This window comes from Panthera uncia, chromosome D1, assembly GCF_023721935.1.
Source record: "Panthera uncia isolate 11264 chromosome D1, Puncia_PCG_1.0, whole genome shotgun sequence".
Lineage (NCBI taxonomy): Eukaryota > Metazoa > Chordata > Mammalia > Carnivora > Felidae > Panthera > Panthera uncia.
In genome coordinates this window covers 48,390,760-48,414,819 of record NC_064808.1, presented here as the reverse complement: position 1 = coordinate 48,414,819, position 24,060 = coordinate 48,390,760, and the positions used below count along the sequence as shown (strand labels likewise).

The window sequence follows — 24,060 nt, the reverse complement described above, 5'->3', positions numbered from 1 at the left end:
GGCCGGCCTCTCCCGCCTCTACGCGCGCGCACGCCCGTCCGCCCGCCCGCCGCGGCCCCGCGCACTCCGCCGCTTCGCCCGTCGCGCCGCGCAGGCAGCCGCTCGCCGAGCCCGCGGCAGGGGCCCTGGCGTGCAGCGCGGGCCTCGGAGGGGCCCAGCGCCCCGGCCCGGGAGGATGCGGCCCGGGGCGGCCCGGCAGCTGAGCAGGGTCCCCGCGCCGGCCCCCGCGGGCCCCGGCTTCCAGAGCCGCAGCCGCCGCCCCGCCCCCGGGAGACATGACTTCCAAGCCGCATTCCGACTGGATTCCCTACAGGTACGCGGGAGCCCGTCCCACCTCCCCTTCGGCTCCGGGACGCGGGCCCGGCCCACTACCCTCCAGCGCTGAGGGCGAGGGCGCCCTCCACCCCGACCCGGGGCGCAGGGCTCCCATATCCATCCCATCCAACACTGCGGGCGCGGGCTGGAGGCGCTGGGCCTTCCTATCCCAACTTTGGGCCCCGGGCGGACTGAACCTGGCTGCCCTGCTTCATCTCCCGTCCGCCGGGGTTGCTGAAAGGGTCCAGAGCTCTGGGCCTGTGTGGGCCCTTGTTCGGTCCGGCAGCGCCATGTGGCCGCCTGGGGAAGGAGCGCACTGCTCTAAGCCCCCTCCTAGGCCCAGCGCACCGGGTCACATGCCAGTGTAGCCGTGGACAGACCCCCCCCGTACAAGCTGCAGGCATGCACCTTCCGTGAGTGCATCCAGCCAAAGATGCTCCTGTTGGTCGGTTCACACACTCAAAGCATGAATTCCTGGAGACAGTTATTCTGAACCAAGATCACCGGCTGCTCATATACACATGCACCCTGTACGTCTCCCCACACACTGATTCTTGGGCTCACACGGGTGTACTACTATCTGTGCACATACACATCCTGTATGGGACAATACCTGACACCTGCTACCCACTCACAGATACTACTCCTATCTTTGAGACTCAGAAATCCACTTGCTAACAGGTCCATACCTGGACGCACACCAACTCACAATACATAGAACTGCCTTTACATGCATAAGAACACTCATGAAAACACAGAAAGCACAGCCACCCTGTGTTCCCAGGCTCTGGTCTGTCCCAAGGACAGCTGGGCTTTGCTACTTGTGTGGAGGTCCTGGTGGGGAAGGAGTGTGGGGGGGTTTCACACAGGTGCAGGCCTTTCCCCCATGCACTCCATTCTCTCCCTTACCACTGGAATAGATCTCATCGTCATGGCAGCGCCAGATCCTTGGCCACCTATTGGCTCCTGGTTGCCATGGGCTACGGGGCTGTCTCTAGGCCTCCCAGAGAGGCATGTGTGTAAAATAGGTGCTGGACTGCTAGGGTCCACTATGTTAGTGTCTGCTTAGGTGCACAGGCCCGTGGGTTGTAGGAACAGACCCTCAGGACCCGCCTTGTAGCAGCCAGCTCTTGGGGAGGGATGGACCTGAGTCCAGTCACTGATAGGAAATACTTCTGACCGAGCTCTTCTATAGTCTGTCCAGGCAGCATCCAAAATGGAAACCAGCTGAAGCCGCCTGAGGCTTGTTAAAAGCAGATCCTTCTGCAAACGAGCACCTGTCAACTGGCCTGGGGATTCAGGGTTTCTCTTAAGAACTGTTGTCTCTAATCTCAGCTCCTTTGGGGGCTTTAGGGTTTCCCAAGTTAGAATTTGTGGGTGCTCCTCCCACCGACATACCCACGTGCACACATACACAAGTCACTCCTAGGATTTCCTGAAGACCTAATGCAGTCACACCTCAGAGTCTCCCATATATCAGGGAGATACTTCTATCAGGAAACTGGGGCTTTGCTGACTCAGAAGAGCTGCTACCCTACACTGGGCATCCAGGCTAGGGGCACAGGTAGTTTCTGGAACATCCTGGCTTTCTTGACACACCTGTACTGAGGGGGTGCAGCCACAAGGAGTATCCTTAACCTTTTCTAGCCACCCAGCAGAGGTGCCTGGGGTAGTGCCTGTGGGCTGAGTGGCCTCCAGTGCTGTGGGAGTACGAGTATGGAGGAGCAGGTGGCAGGTGGTGGCCACAGACTAACTTCGGAGGGAGGGAAGGGACAGCACTTACAGACACGACGGTGTGGTTAGGGTCTGGCCGACTGGGGGCCGGGCCAGATCGTGGTTCAAGGAAGCCTCTCCCAAGAGCCAAAGACCAAAGCAATGCATAGAGTAAGTGCATAGGTCTTAGAGAAAGTCTGTCTCAAATAGGGGAGACTTAATCCTGCCCCTAGGAAAGGGGGCCCTGGAGAAGTGGGGTTGTCTCTGGGAAGTGGCATTGTCCTCCAGCAATCCCCAGGGCACTGGCATCCTTCGAGGAGTGAGTTGGCACTTATTCCAGCCCAGGTCCAACCACTCCATCGCCCATCCCCTTCTTGGGCCCGCACACTGCACCTGGAGCACAGAATCTTATCACCCTGGCAGACTACCCCTGAGGAGCAGCTTGGCACCCTTGTGGCCCTGCCTGCTTGCTGTCCCATTGCTCTGTCACCCCTGCCTTTTTGCTCTGTGGCCAAGAGGGTGGGTCTCAAGCTGGGAGCAGGCTATAGTCAGAAGTTGCCCCAATCTCTCGTGCCTTGTTGGGGTCTTTCTGAGCGTGCACCGATCCTGGGACGGCACTGGACTTTGGGTGCAGACTTCCAGAATGGGGAGGCCTGGGCTGAGAGGAGGAGATGCAAATTGCCTCCTTGGGTTAACTGGGCTGCTGATTGCAGTTAAAGCCACATGCCTGTGTGATCACAGAAAACTGGGGCAGAAGACTGGCAAGGCAGTTTACTTGCAGATGAGGGGGATGGGCACGTGTGCATGCGCTTTGGTATGAGGCTTCCCCCTGATGTCACAGCATGTCAGAACTGGAATGTGTTATTTGGTTTGGGGGAGAGAAGCCGGTCGATTTCTTATTAGCTCTCCTGGTGGGGGTTTTATTCCCTCTGTGATGGTTGCACCTGCGTTCCCTAGGCCTGGCTCATTTTCTTCTAAGCGACGCCAGTTGGTGATAATCTTCTTAAGGGTAATTGTGGCCCAGTTTACAATGATTATGGATTAATCTCACATTCTGACTCAGAAGGGAGCCATTTAGTTTATAAAGTTGAACAATTAGAAGAGCGTTTTGCCTTTTGATATGTTTCTGTTATTACTACTAATAATTTCCACTTCTGCCATTTTCTGTCCGTCTATGTTGTTCTTGAGTATTAAATGCCCTTCATTCCTGACTTCACAGCCTTCGATGAGCTGCAGGTGGAGTATTCAGAGTGGGGCGTGCTGGCCAGCCCCTGTCCTCAGTGCTCTGTCCGCATGGTCGTGCGGCTGTTGTCTGGTGTGTCCCCAGCCAGGCCCTGAACTCCTGGAGAGCAGGGACCTCATCTGGTTCTTGGCTGTGTGCCTGGCATGAGCCAGCATAGACAAGATGCCTGCTACTTTGAATCAAAGAGGCATCCCCAGATAGCTTTTAGGACTTCCCGGCTTTCCTGGCTCCACACCCAGGTTGTCAGCACACCCGAGGGATGTAGTACTCCCCTCTCAGAAAAAGGAATACTTCTGGAAGAGTGTGGGCCTAGGTTAGAGAATGAGAAGCTCGGCTGGAAGGGCCCTTGCTGTCCAGTCCTCAGTGCGAATGCTCTGTGCAGTAGCCTGCCATCAGATGGCTATGACCAGTAGAAAGTTCTTCCTTGGGGTGAGCCTCAGCATGCCTCTGGGTGTTCCCTCCTCTTGGCTCTTTTTGGGGTCTGCTCACCACTTCCTCACTACGCTTTCTGGAGAGTAGAATGGCCGCTGACCAAGCAAGACCTGACTCTTTCAGTTCTGCCTGTGTGGGGAGCCTCGGGGAGCCCTGGATGCTGTGGCCTGCTGCTTCGCTTGTGGCAGCAGGAGCGAGGAGCAGAATCTCTCTCCACTCCCCGCCCAAACCCCCTCTGGGAAGTCTTCCTGATGTTGCTTAGGGCAGAAGGAGAAGGAAACACAGGGGTGTAAGAGTGGACTTGGGGAGCAGGCATCCTGTTGGTACACTCAGATTGGTCTCTTCCCTCCTCCAGCACAGGCCTAGAGGCACCTGCAGCCTGCGGGGTGTGGCCTGTCCCACAGCAGTGGAGGGAGGCTGTTACTTCCTGGCCTGGGGCCGTGGCTGACCTTGAGTCCTCACAAAGCCTCCCCTCTCGGGGAATGGCTTTGGCTCACTGACTAGTTACCTTGAGGCCTCTGTAAACAGAACCCTGAAGTCTCATCAGGCTGATGTCAAGCCCTGTCTCCCCCATTCTGCCTGTGTCGGGAAGACCTAGGTTCGGGGACCCACATGTGAGACATGACCTTCTCCTGTTAGGTTTCTGTTAGTTAGACTCTGTTAGCTCTCCAGTGTCTTCTGAAGTCCTACTGTCTTTTTAAAAAGAAAAAAAATTTTTTTTTAATGTTTATTTTTGAGAGAGAGAGATACATAATCCGAAGCAGGTTCCAGGGCCTGAGCTGTCAGCACAGAGCCCCAGGATCCGTAAGATCATGACCTGGGCCACCCACGTGCCCCTGAAGCCCTACTGTCTTAATGAACAGTTTAGTATCACTTCTACTTTGCGTCATTTGAAGTCTGCTGAGAGGCCTGCCTTGTCTTTAGGTCATCAGTAAACATGCCAACCAGGGCAAGCAGGATGCTAGAAACCTTCTCTGACTATGGCATGCCCTATTGTTGCAAAGATCTTTGAGTGTCTGTCTTACTGGAGAAGCATGCCGCTCACGTGGCTTCGTCGTGCCCGTGGGTGACCATCACTGGTCCCTTCGAGTCCGTGTGGAAGCCTGGCTGTGCTGTCCTCCCGTTTTCCCTGATAGGTCTGGGGGCATGTGCCCTGACTTGCCAGTGGCCTGGGCTTGCTCCTGGTGGTCACTGGGTCTTCTAGCTGCTCACTTGGCCTGTCCCGTGATCTTAACCTGGGGCCTACATAAGACTCGTTGATCTGCAGGCTATAATTTCTTCCCCCATCTGAACATAAGGCTGCATTTGCATACTTCCAGCAACTCTCCAATTTCTTTTTTGTTCTTTAGAGAGCACCAGCTGTGGCTCATGGTCCTCATTTGCATGGCTGAGCATTAGAATCACCTACGTTTCTCGTTTTAAAAGAGAGAGTGCAGTGAGGGATTGACTCTGGGGTAATTTCCCCAGCAGTTCTGAATTACCAAGTCAGGCCCTCGTGCCCATAGCAGTTTTAACGCACCTGCTAAGTTTGGGAATCAGCGGTTGGAACAGAGAGGGTCCATCCGGGGAGGCTGGGACTCTTCTTCCTTCTGGGGCTCCCTCTGTTCCCAACTGTACTGTTTCCATGATGTTCCAAGCAGCCACTAAGCAACGAAAGCACAGATCTGAATGTGCCAGGGTGGGGGTAGGGGAGTCTGGCATTGGGTACAGGGGTTGTGGCCTGGCCCCCTGGGTGGTCTTTCCTCCTCTGGTAGGCCATTTCCCTGATTCCCTGGGTCCGACAGGGGCAGTTTCCACTGTGATTGAGTGGAAGGAATGAGGGAGTAAAAGGGGAGAGTGAATTGGCCATGGAGTATGGGCCTGTCCCTGGGTAGCCTGGCCCCCAGGCCTCTGGTCAGCTCTGGTGGGTCAGCTGAGCATGTAGGGTGGCGTCTGAGATGAGAGGCAGGGAACCGGCTTCCTAAATGTGTTGTTCCTGTCTGGCCCTTCCATCCCATGGGAGAAGAAGTGCCCCCACTCTCATTTGTTGTCAAGCACGGTTTTCTCTCCAGATATCTGTTGGGCATCTCGGAGGGAAGCAAGAGGGTATGGAGGGGCTCTCCTTGGAAGGTGAAGGGGCCACCTTGTTGGTCCTGGGCAGAGTGGATGGATTGATGGACACCGCAGCCTGGGTTTCTCTGACCCTCATGAGCCAGTGTGGCTCGTGGTCCTCATTTGCATGGCTGATCATTAGCATCACTTACGTCTCTTGTTTTAAAAGCGAGGGTGAGGTGAGGGATTGACTCTGGGGTAATTTCCCCAGCAGTCCTGGATTGCCAAGTCAGGCCCCAGTGCCCATAGCAATTTTATGGTGCTTTCCTGGGTCTCCCTGGTCTCGTCCCCAGCAGGAGAAGCCTGTAATGAAGGAGCCACCAGGGTCAGCTGGAGGCCCCATCCATCAGTGTCCTGTCTCCTGTCCGAGGCTCCTGGCGGGGCTGCAGCTGGCAGCCTGGGCTTGGCAGTGGTTCCATAATTGGAGCCCGAATTGTTAAAAAGCCATTACTGTCTCCTCTGTGGTTATCATTTAATGCTGCCTAGAATAGTGCCCATCAGAGGCAGTGTCGGTGAGAAAGGAAGGTGCTGAAGCAGGAGCTGAGAGGCAGGGCTGTCTGGAGGGGTGGGGCCCGGGCCTGCTGAGGAGGTGAGAGGGGTTTCCTTGACTCCCTGGAGACAGCCATCCTTGTTGTCATTGTGCTCCTCAGCAGCTGGGGTTTGCGGGGATTCCGTTATCCACCAGGGACGGGTGTCGTGTGCCCCGGATACATTGCGGCTAGGCAGTGCAAGCCTATCCCTGCTGGGGGACCGTGGTTCGCCTCGTGCCTTTGTGGCTTTCCTAGAAACAGTGCTGTGGCAGGAGCCTGTTCACTGTACCTGCTGCTGCCTGCTGTCGGAGCCACTCCATGTAGGTGCATTAATTGCCGGCCCTCCTGGGTGGGTCTTGCTCAGCCAGGCACGTTGTGACTCACCGGGCACAAGTTGCTTCTCCCAACTGCCGCCCCCAGCCTGCATGTACCCGCCCCCCGCCCCCACGGCTGCTCCAACAGGCATGGTGGATGGCTCTCTAGGCACCTCCAGGCCGAGTTTCTGGAATCTCTTCAGAAGCCTACCCCTAGTTCATCCATCTTTCTGTTCATCCGTCTGTCTCCGGTGGTGAAGTCCATTCTGCTTATAATCTTATCACTGTTGCTAAAGCCTGCAGCTCTTCATCTTTCTCCTCCATCAGGGAAAGGAGATGGGGCCAGAGGAAGAGGAAGGCAGCTTCCTTACCTGGGTGTGACTATAGAATGACCGTGGCAGTGGACAGTAGCCTGGGGTAGGAATGTACCCTCCTGCACGGATAAGGACATTAGAGGCACTGGGCAGCAAGGCCACCATGGCTGGAGCCACCTTTTGTCCATCCGGCTGCCAGTGTGACCCAGCAGTTCTGGAGGTGGCTTTGCTAATGTCAGCTTAACTCTCAGATGGATGTCCCCTTTTCTTAAAAAAAAATTTTTTTTTAATGTTTATTCTTGAGACAGAGACAGAGCATGAACAGGAGAGGGGCAGAGAGAGAGGGAGACACAGAATCTGAAAAAGGCTCCAGGCTCTGAGCTGTCAGCACAGAGCCCGATGCAGGGCTCGAACCCACAAACTGTGAGATCATGACCTGAGCCAAAGTCGGACTCTCAACTGACTGAGCCACCCAGGTGCCCCTGAATGTCCCCTTTTCTAAATGACCCTAGATTTTAGTGTCAGCACCATGGGAGGCATCTTCATTGCCCTGCTCAGCAAGCCCAGTGCCAGGATGACCCAGATGAGTGCCCCCTGCCCTGCCCTGTGAAAGTACGAGCGACTCGCATCATCCCAGCAAGCCATGAGACCGCCTCTCCTGCTGCCTGCTGGAGCCGGCAGTCTGGCAGAGGTGACACGGGTGCCTGTAGCCAGGCCACTGGCATGTGACAGATTACAGGCCGCCCCGTGTGCACCCAGGCACAGAGCTTGGCAAGCAGAGCATGGGTGGATTTCAGGCCCCGTCACTTCTGTCAGCCAGGTGCCACATGGAGTCCAGACTGTAGTCTCCATCTGTATCTGGCAAGTTATAAATGAATATGCATTGCTCGTGCAGCAGCCCAGGGTAGACAGTGGTGTTTGTGGACTGACCTGTTGAAGTCTGTGGGAGCAGACGCTTTGCCTTGGTGTTATTCAGTCAGACCACTGACTTAGGTGGAGAGACCAGTGGCAGAGATGTAGCCTCTCAGACCTGGCAGGGCCCCCAGGCATCTTGCTCACTCTAGTACTGTCATCCTTTCTTCAAGACCCTTGCTGCCACTCTCCCGTCATGCCTGATTTCTCTGATGGGGCACTCACTGGCCCAGACAGCTTGCGTTTTTAGGAGCTGCTTCCCTGTCCTCGGCCCTGGCAATGCCTTCAGGGAGTCCCACATGCAGCTCTAGAGTATTTTGGGTGGACCGAGCCCTTGACTTTGAGCATGTCTGTTTAGTAGTGTTTTCTCTTGTGCTCTGGCAGCCAAGGATTTTGGTGAATAAGGCTGTGCATGGCCCCAGATCACAGTTGGGGCTCCTCTTGAGTGTATAGCAGTCCATGGGTATCAGGAAAGGCCTTCAAGTAGGTAGGACAGCTGCCAGTTAAAAACATGCAGTCGTTATAGGTTGTGGCCAGGGAGGTGTGTGGGTAAAGCCAGAGGTGGGCAGTGAGCTGTGTAATCCATGGACTTCCTGCCCCCCCCCCGGGCCGGCTGCCCCAGCACATGGATGCACAGGTAGTTTGAGCTGAAGGGTCCTTTCAAGTCAATGATTGGTCCAGCTAGAAAGAGTTGCTGTTGTCAGGAGGAGGTGGAAATGGCTTTACCTTGTCTGTGGGGCGACTTGACCTCATCTTTCCCCCTTACATGCACACTGTACTCTCACCTGCACACAAGCACACCCACTTCTTACGCAGGTGTTTACATGCATTGATATCCAGGTATGTGCTTATCCACGTAGATGTACTCCTATATTTGCACACATCCCAGTGTGTTCACATGTGTGAGATACTATCACTTAGAGCTTCACACACAGACCTGATGCACTCAGGCAAGCCTGTGCAGGTGCCCACACAGGTCTGGTTCAGGGGCAGGCTCCAGCATAACTGGGCCAGGGCAGCCTGGGGATTCCCAGGGCTCAGATCTTCAGGCTCCAATCTTACCCCTTAACCTTGGCTTTTATAGAATTTGGGCTTGGGTCTCATGTATGTGTCTTGGACGAGAAGGAAGGCTAAGTGGTTGGAGCTCGCTGATTATGCTTACCTTCCTGGGAGGCAGGTCTGGTGTATGTGAGGTGATGCTACCTGTTCTAAGACCTTAGGGACTCAAGGATTTGATGCCCTGGTGCCCCCTGTGCCATATTGGCGCCATATTGGCTGGTTGCTGGGCTATGCGCTGACATGCTGTGTCTGTTTGCAGACATGCCCACCCAGCCCTGCCCTAAGGGACTGGTTGGTGTTTTAGCTTCACTCTCCCAAATGAGGGGACCCTCAACCCTCTTTAAGTGGGGAAGGGGAGTGGGCAGTGTTAGCACCTCCATTCTGCCACCCGGAGAGCCAGGAGTTTGAACAGAAGGGGAAGGTGTCTGTCCCAGAGGATCCAGCCTCCTCCAGAAAGGATGGAAAGAGAGGGGAAGAGCTGGTGAGATCCGAGAGGCACCTGGAACGGACGGGCGCCTGACTCTGAAGCCCAGCCTTGGGCCCGGCTTCTGCCTGGTGCCTTGGGACAGGTTTCCTGGATCTCAGGCATGTTCCTGCTCATGGCTGCAAAGGGAAAGTCTCCTCCTGTACTTACTGGGGCCAGGCTGACTAGGAATTCCTTAAATCAGCAGGGATCCCAGCAGGAGAAAGCTCTAAAGTGGCTAAAATATGGCTCACACCTTTTTGTCTGGAGCCAATTTCCAGAGGGTGGCTCCACCCTTCCTCCCTCTCCTATGTACCCAGGAGTCATGACAGGAGGGGTTTAAAGAACGCAGATGTGCTGGGGGTGGGCTCTGGGCTCCATCCTGGCACGTGGTAGGCAGGCCCTGAGTGCCGCTCTCTCCCTCTGCAGTGTCTTAGATGATGAGGGCAGCAACCTGAGGCAGCAGAAGCTTGACCGGCAGGTGAGTGGGGCTGGGGCCAGGTGGAGGCATGGTCAACATTTGCCGTCTTGGCCTGAGTCTCCAAGGGTGGGGAGGGAGGACTGTCTCCCTTCCTGGGGTGGCTCTGTCTGGGGAGGAGGAGGCTCTCACAGAAGACAGGCAAGCCCTCTCTGCCAGCTCAGCATTAGCATTGCCCCAGAACCCAGGGCTTCTGTGGGATAGGCAGCTGGACCACTGCAGGTGGAACCCTGGACATCTGTGCTGGGGTCCTGCCAGCGCAACTCCCCGGGCTCACTTTTGCCTCCTTTTCCTGGACCCTGAGTCTCAAGGTACCTTGGTCCGGAGTGGGCTGTGGATCCCATCGCAACCTCTAGAACTGAGCTGAGTGAGCAGGGCCTTCTCTTTGATCCCAGTTGGGAGCCTGCCCTCTGGGCGGAAGTGATAGGCTGCTCTCTCAGGGCCCACCAACATCCCTGCCTGTCCGGTGCCTCTGTAGCGGGCCCTGCTGGAGCAGAAGCAGAAGAAGAAGCGTCAGGAACCCCTGATGGTGCAGGCCAACGCGGATGGGCGGCCCCGGAGCCGGCGGGCCCGGCAGTCGGAGGAGCAGGCCCCCCTGGTGGAGTCCTACCTCAGCAGCAGTGGCAGCACCAGCTACCAAGGTATCTGCCCTTGGGTCAGCCTGCGCAGGCCCCCGTGCTGTGGCTTCATACCCTGGCTTTGCTTTGGGGAGCCCCTCAGGGACTTTCTGCCTGCCTGCGCAGGCGAGGGGCTCACCCCATCAGGGTGTGCTCAGGCTGGTTGCGGCTCCCAGCTCAGGTGGAGGGAGGCGGGCCGAGGGAGGCTGGGGCCTGGAGCCTGGGGCCCCTGCATGTGCTCAGGCATCTTGAGGCTTTGGGAGTCTCGTAAGTCACTGCCATGCAGCTGTTTGAGCAGCTGTTTTCTTGAGTACAGATTGTGTGCCCGGGGCAGGGCCAGGCCCGCAGAAGGACGGCAGCCCTTCCGGAGGGAGTGTGCCTCCCATGTGACAAGACACAGCTTCTGGTCGCACCACCATAGGTCACCTGCTCACTTGTGACTGTGAACAAGTCATTTCCCCTCTCTGGGTCTGTTTTCTCCCATTGCAAAGCGAGGATAATTTTGTTTCTCGGGGCTTTGAAACATTAAAGTGGCCATGGTGTGTTCCACAGTAGTCCAGTCTGCTGAGTGCTGTTCCCTGCTGAGACTCGAGACTAGGCTGCGTGCCTCCTGCTGCCCAGGAGGGCCAGTGTTTGCCCAGCTCTGAGCAGCGGGCAGGGCCCCAGGAGGCAGCCATACAGGTGACTGGCTGGCCTGGGCTGGGGATGTCCTAGAGTACCTGCCACCCCCACCTGCGGCCCTAGCTGTCTCCCGCCCTGCCCTCTGCTGGCTCTTGGTGTTAAGTACAATGGGATCGTTTCCAGAGGATGATTGGGGAGTTTGACGTAAATCAGAAGTGTTTATCCCAGCAAGTGGTTTTTGATTTATTGGCCATGCTCGTTCATGTTAAATATTTGTTTCTTAAATATATTTTGAGGGCTTGGTTTATGTTAAGCTCTGGATTAGAGGCTGAGGGTCCTGGGTAAGCACAAAACAGGTGTGGTCTCTGTTCACGCATGAACCTTAAGGTCTCGGAGGGCAGAGAGAGTTAAACAGATAGTCACAGGTGTATTTTGCAGAAAGAAACCAGGCTCTGGGAGTGAATGGCAGAGAGCCTACTCCCAGACTGGGGTCAGGGAAAGCATCCCTGAGGAGGGCACAGGTTGAGTGGGAGTTCAGTTGGGGTTAGGGGACACTCAATAGTGAGGGCAGTTCAGGCAGCTGGAGCAAGGCTTCTGTGGCAAGAGGGAGGACCGGGTGCACAAGGCACTGAAAGAGCCTGGTGTGGCTGGGACTTGGGTCTCCTGAGAAGTGAGGAGTGTGAGATTAAGGCCAAGGCCAAGTGGAGGGGAGCTGGAGGGGTCAGACTCACAAGAGAATGTTGGTCATTTTCATGTTCTGAGCATTGAGAAGTCATTCAGGGACTTTGAGCAGGTTGGGGTCCTGATGTGTGGAGACTGTGGAGGCCATCCAGCTGTGATCCTTGTGAGGCCTGTCAGTGTGTGCAACTCTTCATGTCCCATACTTATTCTTCTGCCTTGGGGTGCTCCAGCATCCAGGCTCCTGTGGACTTGTCCTGTGAGGGCCAGCGCAGGCTCCCCGCCGTGCTTGTCCTGCTAGTTCTGGGCTCTTCTAGGAGATGCAGCCTTTTCTGTCTTCACCATTTTCAGTGACCCACATTCTCCCGGATCTTCTCCCTCCCCCTGCCCAGGCTCAGAATGTTTGCTGGCCCAGAGACTGACTGCAGTGCTTCTTGATGGATCATGGTGTGGGCCAGCTTGCTGTGACTTTATCACACTGGAGTGGGGGTGCCACCTCCTTCCGGCCCAGCCTGCCCTGGGCCCCTGTGCCTTGTCAAGATGGGTGGTTCAGAGGCCCCGGTGGGGCTCAGGTGGTGGTGCAGCCCTGGGAAATGTTGTGCTGAGAAGTGAGTTCCACTTGGACCTCTGCTCTCACCTAGATCTCACCCATTGCTCTCTCTCTGGCTCTCTCCTGAGCAGTTCAAGAGGCTGACCCAGTTACCAGTGCACAGCTGGGAGCTGCCCGCCCAACAGCACCAGCCTCAGCCAAGAGAACCAAGGCAGCCGCAGCAGCAGGAGGCCAGGGCGGGGCCTCTAGGAAGGAGAAGAAGGGGAAGCACAAAGGTTGGCTTGCCTCCACTACAGCCCTCCTCAGGAGGCCTGGCTCCCACTGAAGGGTTGGGGGGAGGCTTCTCCTCCAGACTTGGAGGTAAGGGACAGGGCGGGAGGCCTCCACAAAGGCCCAGAATGGCACTCAGGCCCCCACCCAGCTGGCTCACAGGCTTCGTCTAGCTCATGGGGTTCCTGCGCTGGCCTGTGGGTGTGGGCAAGCTCTGCCTGCTGCCAGAAGTGACGTGCATCTCGGCTGGGTCAGGCCTGGGAAGTCCCTCCCCCACCTGGCCCCAGTGCCTGCCTGGCCAGCTGCCTGTGTCCTGCCCCAGGACGCTCCCTGCAGCAGGTGTCACAGCCTCCCGGGCCGCCTGCCCATCCTTGTGCAGCGCTCATGGTTGCCCTGTGGGCTTCCTCCACTCTCTGCTCAAGTCCTGACTCCACCCTCCGGGCCCACAAACCAGTCTGTTCTCTGTGCTCCTCTCTCTCCAGAAAAGATCCCCAGAGATCGAGGACAGTTTTATACTGGCTCCTGCCACGAGTTCTGTCTCTGCTGGCTAGACACTCTGTGTCCTCAACCCTTGGGCAGGGGCCAGTGATTGCCAGGCCTGTGGGCCATGGTTGGACAGTGGTGTGTCCGGGTTCCTAGGCTTCTGGAGCTGACAGCATTTGGCGCACAGCCCAACCAGGCAGGGCAGCTGCCACCTGTGTGGGCCAGGCCTTCTGTTACTTGGGCACCTGGGGCTGGGTGATGTGGGACGGGAGATCTTCCATGTAGGAAAGCGAGTGTATGCCAAACCCCACCTTTTTCAGGAGGCCCCATATGTTTCAAATGATGTCTATGAGTTACTGTGTGTGTGTGTGTGTGTGTGAGAGAGAGAGAGAGAGAGAGAGAGAGCGCGAGCGCGCGCGCATGAGCGAGCGAGCAGCACGGGTGTGTGTGTGTTGGAGAGAGAGAGAGAGAGAGAGAGAGAGAGAGATCAGCACTGGTAACCAGGAGCTGGTCACGTCTGTGAACGAGTGGTGGCCTTGGGTCTGGTCGCGATCGATCTTTGTTCTCCATCTTGTCCTTTTCACTGTGCAGTTGGTTTTGTAGATGGCTGCTTTTCCATAGGGATGTGAAGCATTTCAAACCAACCCTCGGCAGCTAACTTGGGGGAACAGCAGAAGAAACGAAGTCCATGTCCCTTCGTAGCTTACCGATCATTAAGAGGCTGGCAGCAATCATTAGTTTTTTTTTAAAGATCAGTTTTGCAAATAAAGTTTTGCAGAGTCTCCCCACTCATCCCTCACCCACTTTAAGGATGTCTGAGAATCCAGACTCTCCCTCCCCCCGAATCCCCACGGAACTCAGGAGTGTCCGTGGCCTGCAGGCACCAGCGGGCCAGCAGCACTGGCAGAAGACAAGTGTGAGGCCCGAGGCCCGGTGCAGATCCTGACTGTGGGCCAGTCAGACCACGCCCAGGACGCAGGGGAGACGGCAGCTGGTGGGGGCGCACAGCCCAGCGGGCAGGACCTCCGTGCCACGATGCAGAGGAAGGGTGAGCCCTGTGGGGTTTCAGTGACACCCCCGAAGCTCAGTCCCAGGTTCACAGATGTACCTTTCTGGAGGAGCATGGTCCTCCTGTGTCTGTTGCGGTCCCTCCTAGGCCCTGGTAGGGGGGCGCAGTTGGACACCAATGAGAAACTTGGGTGTAGGGGCCCCTAATAAGGCCAAGTTAAGGGAAATAGATGTGAACTGGAGTGAGCAACCTGTCCACAGCCCAGCCCTCTCTCCCTACTTCCATCTCCTGTCCCCAGGGAGGTCCGGGTTTGGAGACAGATTTCCTTTCCCTTTGGTTCCTTTGAAAAAGCTCCTTTTGCACATTGTTTCCCCTGTACCTGCTCAGCTCGGGGAGCAGAGCCAGAATGCCAAGAGGCAGGGCACATCCTCCCGGGAAACCTGCTGCCCAGAGTTGCACCTCCGTGAGCCCTGCCTGAGGGAGTCCCTGGCACACGGTGGTAGAGGGAAGCCTGGCAGTGCCACATGCTCCAACAAGTCAGATCAGGGCCGGCTTCCTGGAGAAAGGGCCACTGAGGCAGCGTGAGGCTGGGGACAGCATTCCAGGTGGGGAGCAATGCGTAGACAGAAGGCCGCAGACAGGCTGGGAGGGGAGTCGGCAGCCCCTGCACATCAGGCTGGGTGAGGAACTGGGCCTCCCCCAAGCAGATGCCATTGCCTGTGCCAGCTGAGACCTCTGGTGGTCATGAAGGCCTCCTGCACAGGGTCAGCTCTGCTCAGGTCTCACTACCCAGGAGTTGGGCACTGTGACTGGGGGTTTGGGGGAAACTCATGGGGGGACTGAGCTAAAGCTGGGGCGGGGTCACACACTGTGAGCATCCCCAGCTCACGCATGCACTTGAGAGAATGTGTCCTTGCGTATATTTGGGTGTGTGTGTGTACCCACGTGTGTACGTATGGCTGTATGTGTACGGGTGGCTCAGTGCTTCTGAACAGGTGTTTGTCCAGGGGTGTATATGTGACCCCTTGGCCCTGCCTGCTCCCCTGCCTGGCCCAGGTGTCTCTAGCAGCATGAGCTTTGAAGAGGAAGAGGAGGATGAGGACGAGAATAGCTCCAGTTCTTCCCAGCTAAACAGCAACACCCGCCCCAGCTCTGCTACCAGCAGGAAGTCTGTCAGGGTGAGGCATTCTCCTGCCCAGCAGGGGTGTGGACGGCAGTCTTCGGAGGGTGATCATCCGAGCTGCAGGGGAATGGGTGTGAAGAAATGATAGTTGGCCCTCCTGGGACTAGGCCTAGGTGCCCACCAGGAGCTTCTCTGGGCCGGGGCTCTTCTGTCCTCCTATCCTGCCTCCTCCCCAGTCAGGCCAGGAACAGGGGGCGGAGGGGGGGGGGCTCGAGTTGGACAGGATGGCCCTGAGAACCTTCCCACATCCTCCGTCTCCACCCTCAGGGACAGCTGAGGTGGGAGAAGGGCTGAGGTGCTAGCTGCTGACCCTAGGGCCAGCATGGCCAGGCCCATGTCCCAAGGACCTTGCCCCAATTCCCACCACCACCACCTCAGAGGGCAGCTTTGGATCCCAGACTGCCAACTGCAGCTGCTCTGGATCTCTGGGGCATCAGGCTCCTACTCTCTCTCCGGTAGGAGGCAGCCTCGGCCCCCAGCCCAACAGCCCCAGAACCCTCGGCGGATGTTGAGGTCCAGGATCTTGAGGAGTTTGCACTGAGGCCGGCCCCCCAAGGTATCACCATCAAGTGCCGCATCACGCGGGACAAGAAGGGGATGGACCGGGGGATGTACCCCACCTACTTCCTGCACCTGGACCGAGAGGATGGGAAGAAGGTGAGGTTGGCCTGCACCTGCAGTTCTGCTGGGGGATGGCCTGAGGTCCCGGGGCTGGGATGTGACCGGAAGCCTCAGATCCAACACTGACCTTTCAGTTCCCCCAAAGGGACAGAAGCCTCCATACCTGGTCGGTGCGTACCTTTGTGTCTGCTGGTGCACATGTGTGCGTGCACACACATATGTTCAGGAGCTGACGCAAGGGAGAGTCGTGTGTGTGAGGGGCACCCGTAATTGTGACCAGAGGCTGGGCCTGGAACGTGACTTTGCTCCATTCCCCAAGGTGTTCCTCTTGGCGGGAAGGAAGAGAAAGAAGAGTAAAACTTCCAATTACCTCATCTCTGTGGACCCAACAGACTTGTCTCGAGGAGGGGACAGCTACATCGGGAAACTGCGGTACTAGCGCTCCCCTGGGAAGCAGGCAGGGGTAGGAGGGAGGGGCAGGGCCAGACCCTGGACAGGCCATGTCTTGTCCCTGAAGGAGCTCTAGGTTAGGGGTCAGATCCGCTCATGGAATTCCGTCTGTCCATCAGATTCAACCACAGGCCCAGGTCTGTGCCAGTCTAGAGCCAGACTTGGGGATGGACCTTGCGCACCCTACCCTAAGCTGCTCCCAGGCGAGTGGGGCACAGGCCTGCCAAGAGTGGTGGATCAAAACCTCAGGAAGTCATTGAAGATGTAGGCCACCATGGAAGAGCTGCTGTGGCCCCATGGTCTGTGCTAGAGCCCTTGAGGGAAGAGAATGCAACCTTGGGATCGGAGAAGGGCTCTGAGCTAGGTCTTGGGGAATGTTTGCTGAGGAGCAGAGTGCCAGATCGGGGAAACAGAAGTCAAGCTTAGAGACGAGGAGGTAATGCTGGAGATGGGGCTGGACCAACACCATGGGCTGGATGGGACAGAGGAGTTCATCTGTGATATCCACTCTCTACAGGATGTTGAGTCCCCTTTACAGTCTTGCCACATGCCGTTGTGCTTGTTCACCTCCCATGAGAGGAGCACTCCTGTTCCTTGAGAGAAACTTGTGGATCCCAGATTTACCTCCTGGAATTTCCTTCACTGAACTAAGATGCCCTTTGATTCTCTTCAGAGCAAATCCAGGCCTTGTGCCCATGATCCAACTTGGGGATTCAGTGAGCAGGGTCCCCCCCACCCAGGTCTGTTCCTGGCTCAATCCAGTATGTCCTGCAGGCTCCTCATGGGACAGACTGAGCTTTTCCCTGCCATAGGGCAGAAGGTGCATGATCCTTTATCGATTGCCTGTCCTTCAGGTCTAACCTCATGGGCACCAAGTTCACCGTTTATGACAATGGAGTCAACCCTCAGAAGGCATCATCCTCTACTTTGGAAAGTGGAGCCTTGCGCCAGGAGTTGGCAGCCGTGTGCTATGTGAGTCCTGCATTCCTGGCCTCTAGTCTCCAAGTTAGACATGACACTGAGAACTTGCCCAACCTGTGGGCTTTCCCATCTTGCTTTGTGAGTAGACAAAACTGTAGAGTTGGGCTGCTCTCTGTTGGAGTGGCCCCTGCCTGTCTTCAGAGCTCAGACCACAGATGGCCATCTGGCCGGGGAGCCTTGGGAACCAGGTGAGCTCTATATAGCCCAGCCTGGGAGCCTCCGGGAAAGGAGACAGGAGGTCTGGGTCATCCCTTATGTCTTCCCTTTGGTATGTAGGCCCTCATGGACTACAAGGCCCTTGGCATAATCATCTCACTGAATGTACAACCTAAGAGCTCAGTCTTCTATTTTTTATCATATAGATGAAACTGAAGCTCGGAGGTTGGGTCACTTGTCAGTGTCCTATAGATTCTAAATGACCAAACTGGAATACAAATACAGGGGATTTGTCTCCATTTTAAAATGGGGGATTGGTACCCCCTTCACCTGGGCATGGATACTTCTAAGGCGGCCAGTCTGGGAGCTCTGTAGCTGTTTTGTATGGTCCTGTGCTGCCACCTGCTGGTCACCTTTGGGGAGGCAGCCCAAAACTCCAAATGCTTTCTGAGCCCCAGCTGTGTTGCAGGTACTGTTTGAGGCACTGAAGATACAATAGTGAAGAAGAGAGATGTAAATTTATACCTTAAACCTCTGGTAGGGGAGACAAGCTATAAAATATATAAACAAAATAAATAATGTTCCTGATGAATGTGAAGAGGAAACAGCAAAGCAGGGAAGAGGGATATGAAATATTAGGTGTGTGTAAGCTTTTAGGAAGGATGGTAGGGAGGGTCTCCCTGAGGTAGCACTTGGGTAAAGCCCGGAAGGAAGTTGGAGCCAGCCATGTAGGTGTAGGGGAGAACACAGCCAGTGCTAATGTCCTGAGTGACTAGCATGTATGGGGAATAGCAAGGAGGGCAGAGTGAGTGCAGAGGAGAGCAAATGGTGTGGAGAGGAAAGTGATGGGGCCATACCATGTGAGGCCTTGTGGTCAGGGTAAGGCCTTCAGCTTTTAATGTGAATGAACAGTGGAGGCAAAGCATGGGACTTGACTGCTTGCTGCTGTGTGAAAAGATGGGGGGCAGGGAAGGTTGGAAACAAGGAATCCAGATAAAGGTTATTACTGTCATCTTGGTGAGATGTGATGCTGGTAGCAAGTGGTTGAGTTCTGGATATAATTTGAAGGTCGAGTTGACAGCATTTGCTGATGGATTAGAAGTGGGTTGTGAGTGAGAGAGAGGAGTCAAGAATGAACAAATGGAAGAATTGAGAGACTGTAGGTGTTGCTGGTTTAGGCAGAGTGGAGATTGGGGAGCTTGGTTCTGCATGTGTCAAGTTTAGAGATGCCTGTTAGACATTCAAGTGGAGAGGCTGGAAACGAGCTCATCATCTTTATTCCCTCTCCCCACGCCCCTGCCATCTCTCCGTGAGGTAAGTAGAGTCCTCTCCAGTGTTGAGTTCTCGCTCTGTGTTTGTTTCCCAGGAGACAAACGTCTTAGGTTTCAAGGGGCCACGGAAGATGAGTGTGATTGTCCCAGGCATGAACATGGTTCATGAGAGAGTCTCCATCCGGCCCCGAAACGTGAGTCTCTGCCCACCCCTTCCCCATCATCCCAGCCTCTGCATGCACTTCTGTGGACAGAACTGTAGCTGGCTTGTGTCTGTGGAGGAGACACAGTGTAAGAAGCCCTGGAGGTCAAGGTGGAGGTCTAGGGAAATCTAAGAACCCCACCCCCAGGGCACATCCCTCTTCAGGGTGGTTGTGGTGCGGTGGCACAGGGCTGGGCCTGGCTCAGGAGAGGCTGCCTTCCCAGGAGCACGAGACGCTGCTAGCACGCTGGCAGAATAAGAACACGGAGAGTATCATTGAGCTGCAAAACAAGACGCCTGTCTGGAATGACGACACACAGTCCTACGTACTCAACTTCCACGGGCGCGTCACACAGGCCTCTGTGAAGAACTTCCAGATCATCCATGGCAATGACCGTGAGTGTTTCTGCCCTTACTCATTATCATCCACGTGGTAGCCATGGCCTGTAGCTCAGGATTCACTCACCCAGCCCAGCCTTTACAGGCCAGAGCTTAAGGACGTGGGTCATACGGCTTAGGTCAGATGTCAAGAGCTCTCTAACCAGAATGACGGGGAGGCCCTTGGAAGAACCTTCTTTGGAGCCCTAACCCTAGTCAGCAGTCTCAGGTGTGGAAACACCCTCTGAATGGACTTTTTCTCTTCTGTCTTCTGGTTTTTTATGTCTGTCTTTTTGTGTCATCTGCTCCCTCTTTCCCACCACTTCTCCCCCATTGGTCTGTGTTTTACCTCCTTTGGGATTTCCCTTGGCATCTCGGCTTCCTTCTCTTCCCGCTTCCTCATCTCTACTATCCCTGCTCTGTCCTCGCTCTCTGTGCACACTTGTGCCTGCCTCCAGCGGACTACATTGTGATGCAGTTTGGCCGTGTAGCAGAGGATGTGTTCACCATGGATTACAACTACCCACTGTGTGCGCTGCAGGCCTTCGCCATCGCCCTGTCCAGCTTCGACAGCAAGCTGGCCTGCGAGTAGAGGGCCTGCTTGTGCCCGTTGGGGTTGCCCAGCCTGGAGTGGAGCTGCCTGCAGAGACAGCCCTGCCTACCCTCTGTACATAGGCCTCCTGCCAGATGAACCTTCTGTTCTCGGTGGCTCCCTGGCCCAGCCAGCTCAGACCCGCCTCCACTGCTGAGACAGAGGACTAGATGGGGGAGATGTGTGTGAATGGACCAGAATGAATTCTTCCTGCGCCCCAAGGGCCACACACACACCCCCAACTCTTGGGTTAGTATCCTGCTGCAATCATGTTTGCCAAGCTGGGTGGCCTCTTCAGCCTGAAGGTAGGAAGACAGGGAGAGGAAGCACAATGCAGGGCTCCTGTGGCCCAGCCATCCCCTCAGCCTAGGAGTCAGGGGACAACGGGTCCCCCATAGTGAAGGGCACAGTGTTTGTATGTGTGTGTTGGGTACATCGACTTTACACAGAAGGGCAAGGATCGGCTACCAAGTCCTTTGCTAACTACAGAAAGGCTTCTGGCTTCAGAAGGCCTCAGCCAGGCTGGGAGGAGTTATAGGGGTTTGGGAAAGGTGAGTGGCAGGACCTTGTCAGGACTGTAGGGGCCTGGCTGTGGGAGGTTTTCTCCATGTGCACAGAGACAGGCAGTAGGAGGCTGGGCTCCAGGCCAGATGTCTTAGAGGATGGGGCCTGTAGGACACAGGTCCATGTGCAAGAGGTACACGGAAAGGCTCCCTGGACCAGGGCTATCTCGAGAGTCCTGTCAACTGCCGGAGGAGCTTTCTACTGAGCAGTTCCTGCACAATCCCCAGTAAATGTGGACGGGGACCAGATTGTCAGCCTGAGTGCACACAGGTAGGCGGGCCTGGGACTCTAGTGGGCAGAGCACTACTCCTGAACCCTGGCATGCTCCAGGAAGAAATTCCAGCTTGGTGCTCTTAGCCGTGCTTCAGCTCCTCCTATGGTCTAGGTGTGGTTCTTCCTGGGTGGGAGTGGGGCAGGGTGAAGAAAGCAGGGAGTATACAAGAGCTCAGAGATGGCAGGGCCTTTAGAGATGAACTAGTAGTACTTTAGGTGAATCATAACAGGAATGGGACTTGCACTGGGTCACCTGGCTGGTTAGTGGCAAAGTTCAGCTCCCTTGATTTGTTCCTACCATCCCCCAAGAAACTGGTTCTCTGGCCTTCCTGGGACCCAGTCTGCATACCCTCACCCTTTTGTCTGGTTACAGAGACTGAAAGCTGGCTTTGTGGGTATCACTCTGATTGAGACTGGCTTGTGTTTGGCTCAGGGGGCAGGCCTTAGCAAGGCTGCTGCCCCTTTCTCTATTCGGGTGTGATGGGTGGGGCGTGAGTGTTCCAGGGCTGGGCCTGATCTCCCCCCTCCATCTAGTAGATGGGATGGCACCATCTACTCTGAAGACTTGGAAATGCTAAGCCAAGCCCTTACCTGTTTTGTCATTTACCCCCCCCCCCCCAGGCTACTTGCCCAGATGGAGGTCAGAAGTCAATGGGAAGCAAGCAGGAATAGCTTCTCCCTTCAGAGTAGGTCTGCTTGGAAAGGTGGTGTAGAAATTTTTTTTTTTTTAATAAGTCCTAACTACTCTAGTGAGGTTCTGTAGTGAGGGGGAGTTGTTCTGACCTAAGTGTAAGGTACTGAGTTCCTATTTCCTTCTAATCTAGGATTTCCTACATTGAGTGCTCATAGCAAGGGACACCTATTCTAGTGTGAATATGTGCGAGGCCCTTCCACTGGTCTAGTTTCTGGACCACTCTTGAGGGCACGAGACTTTTGTTTACCAGGGCTGATCCACTTCTTGATGAGGTACTGTGGGGCCCTCCTCCTTTCCATAGTTCTAGTTTGGCTCTTCTCCTCACTTTGGGAAGAGACCTGCTGACAGTTGGGATGATGAAAACTAGATCTCCCAAGTCTGGGTCAAGTGGTGTCTCTGATTTTAAAGTAGAATGAGTTGTTTTAGATCCTAGGGAGGGGGGAATCCAGGTGGCCATGTGGAAAAGGTAGAAGCCCAGTGGCAAATGTGCAGGAGAGCAGGGTGGTTGGATAGTCGGGTGGGGTTGGGAACTTGGTGTGGCCTGGGGAAAAAAGCTGTGGTGAGCAGTGGGTGATGGGTGCTTGAGCTCCAGCCTCACAAGGTCTTTTCTTAAGGCCCCATTCCTGGTGATGCTGGGTTTCCCTGTCCACTCACCTCTCCATGGGCCCAAAGACTCAAAAAGCTGCCAGGGCCCCTGGAAACCATCTGGGCTCAGCATCTCCCACAGGAACAGCTCTTGCCCTTCATACCCTCTACGTACCTGGTCCTTGATGGGCAGGGGACTGGATGATGAAATGAGCAAGCCCTGAGGGTGGTGGGCAGTTGGGACCTTCGGCAGCTCCTCTGTACTGCTCCTGGGGCCACACCCCAAAACTCTACTCCCTCTTCCCCCAAACAGCTCTTCTACAGAGCAGTGATGTTCACTTCCCCCCTCTTCTCCAAATCTAGCTTTTCTTTCCTTCTGGCTCCAAGGTGCTCTGTGTCTGTCTGTGTGTGTCTGTGTCTCTGTGTGTAACTGGGGAAAAGGGCAATCTGCAAATCACCAACTGAGGTTTCTTACTTCGATCATATTTCTAAGGATGAGTAGGAAAGGAATAAGGATGTTATCACCTGTGGATTTTTTTTTTCATTTCATGCTCTTTGATCAGAAAGTAGACCTGGGAAAGTAGCAGCTCCTTCTCCCAGGGGTTCTGACTGGGAGGATACCATCCAAGAAATTTTAGTTTCAGTTTCATTTTGCATTACCTGAAGAAATTGGTGTGTTACATGCATGCTTTTGGATGAATCTGAACATACTCTAGTGAATGTGCCTTAAAAATCACGACACTAGTTTAGGAGGAGCAGGTAAGGTCCAGACTCATGCTGAGGACAGGCACTGGAAGCCAGCAAGTGTAATAATCACGAGCTAGAAGAGGACCTTCGGAGCCTGCATCCTTCAGTGACAAAAAAGGGCAGCAAAATTTAGAAGCAGAAGCTTGTCTTGGGTCTGGAAATACTTAGAGATAAATGCTCTGCCAGTTTACATTTAGAGGCAGTTCTAAATTTAATAAGCAGCAGTGAGGACTTCAAACCTAGTAAGTACATGCTTTCCTCACAGTGGGGTCTGCAGTGAGCCATGACCATGGCTCCGTTATGCAAGCACAAATGACATTTCTTATCTGGAGTCCCTGCTTTTCCCTTACTGGCCTTCCCTTTCTAGAATTCTTTGCTAAGCTATACCTGTGACCTCAGGATACCAGGTGGCCCTCAGAGCACACTTTTCCAGATAGCTTAAGGAGTCTGCGATCTTGTGCCCAGCAATGAACTATAGCAGCCCCCAGGAACAGGCCAAGGGATGGGCTCTTGTTTTGAGTTTACTGGTTACCTGTACCTCCAGTTTGCAATTCTGTCATCTCAGGATTAGGGGGAGGGAGAGGCAATACCCCAGAAGTACTGGGGATAGGTTTAATTTTCTGACCAAGTTGAGAGGCAAGTTGGTCTTAGAGCACTATTGCACTTAGTAGCTAGGTGATTCTGAGCAAAGCACGTTTTTCTAGGTGGTTTTCTCGTCTACAGCTGAGGAGGTTGGACTGTCCAAGCCTTCAGTAAGAGGGTGAATTAAAGTTGATCCCTGCTTTCATCACTACCTTTTCTGGCTCATCACTGTGCCTTTTTTCTTTCCTAAGAAACATGTCACACCCCTTTCTTCTCTTCTGTTTTCCTGTCCCTCTCCTTTTCCCCCCATCAAGGTCCAGGCAGAGCTACAGATAAGGCCAAGATCCAGAGTTTCTGAGAGAGTAATTCTGAGGGGCTTAGAAAGGGAAGCCCAACTCTGGCCTTATGAAGGCCAGAGTTACAAAGAGGACTTGGTCAGGATGGGTGGCACTTCTCTTGCTGGGAATATACATTTAGCCAGTTTTCATAATGCCTAGAATGTGTATGTCTGTTTGCACAAGATTGTCTTTTCCTATTCTGGAGTGGTCAGACATTTTTGTTCAAAATTATCTGGAGTTTTAGACAAACTTGCAAAACTGTGCTTTTATTAAGTGACTTTTTGAATAAACTCTTTGGTATTCTTGAGCAAATGTATTTATTTACTGGTATGTGCAATGACAAAGTTGGTA

At 54.9% G+C, this 24,060-nt stretch overlaps 1 protein-coding gene across 1 annotated transcript; it reads left to right on the top strand.

Moving 5' to 3' along the window:
* The first annotated feature begins 275 nt into the window (after nucleotides 1-275).
* On the top strand, nucleotides 276-23,976 carry TUB (TUB bipartite transcription factor). The gene is made up of 12 exons (XM_049640068.1): nucleotides 276-313; nucleotides 9,816-9,867; nucleotides 10,343-10,505; nucleotides 12,462-12,605; nucleotides 13,964-14,131; nucleotides 15,149-15,270; nucleotides 15,735-15,932; nucleotides 16,216-16,328; nucleotides 17,201-17,318; nucleotides 18,850-18,948; nucleotides 19,181-19,352; nucleotides 19,793-23,976. Exons 1-12 carry the CDS (start codon nucleotides 276-278, stop codon nucleotides 19,924-19,926), a joined length of 1,521 nt encoding a protein of 506 aa, XP_049496025.1. The 3' UTR covers nucleotides 19,927-23,976.
* Nucleotides 23,977-24,060: the final 84 nt, after the last annotated feature.

Excerpts from the sequence above, each read along its gene's own strand:
- TUB (XM_049640068.1), top strand. The coding sequence starts at position 276 with ATGACTTCCAAGCCGCATTCCGACTGGATTCCCTACAG. Across the intron at positions 12,606-13,963 it reads GAAGAAGGGGAAGCACAAAG|GCACCAGCGGGCCAGCAGCA; the intron begins GTTGGCTTGCCT and ends CGTGGCCTGCAG. Across the intron at positions 14,132-15,148 it reads TGCCACGATGCAGAGGAAGG|GTGTCTCTAGCAGCATGAGC; the intron begins GTGAGCCCTGTG and ends TGCCTGGCCCAG.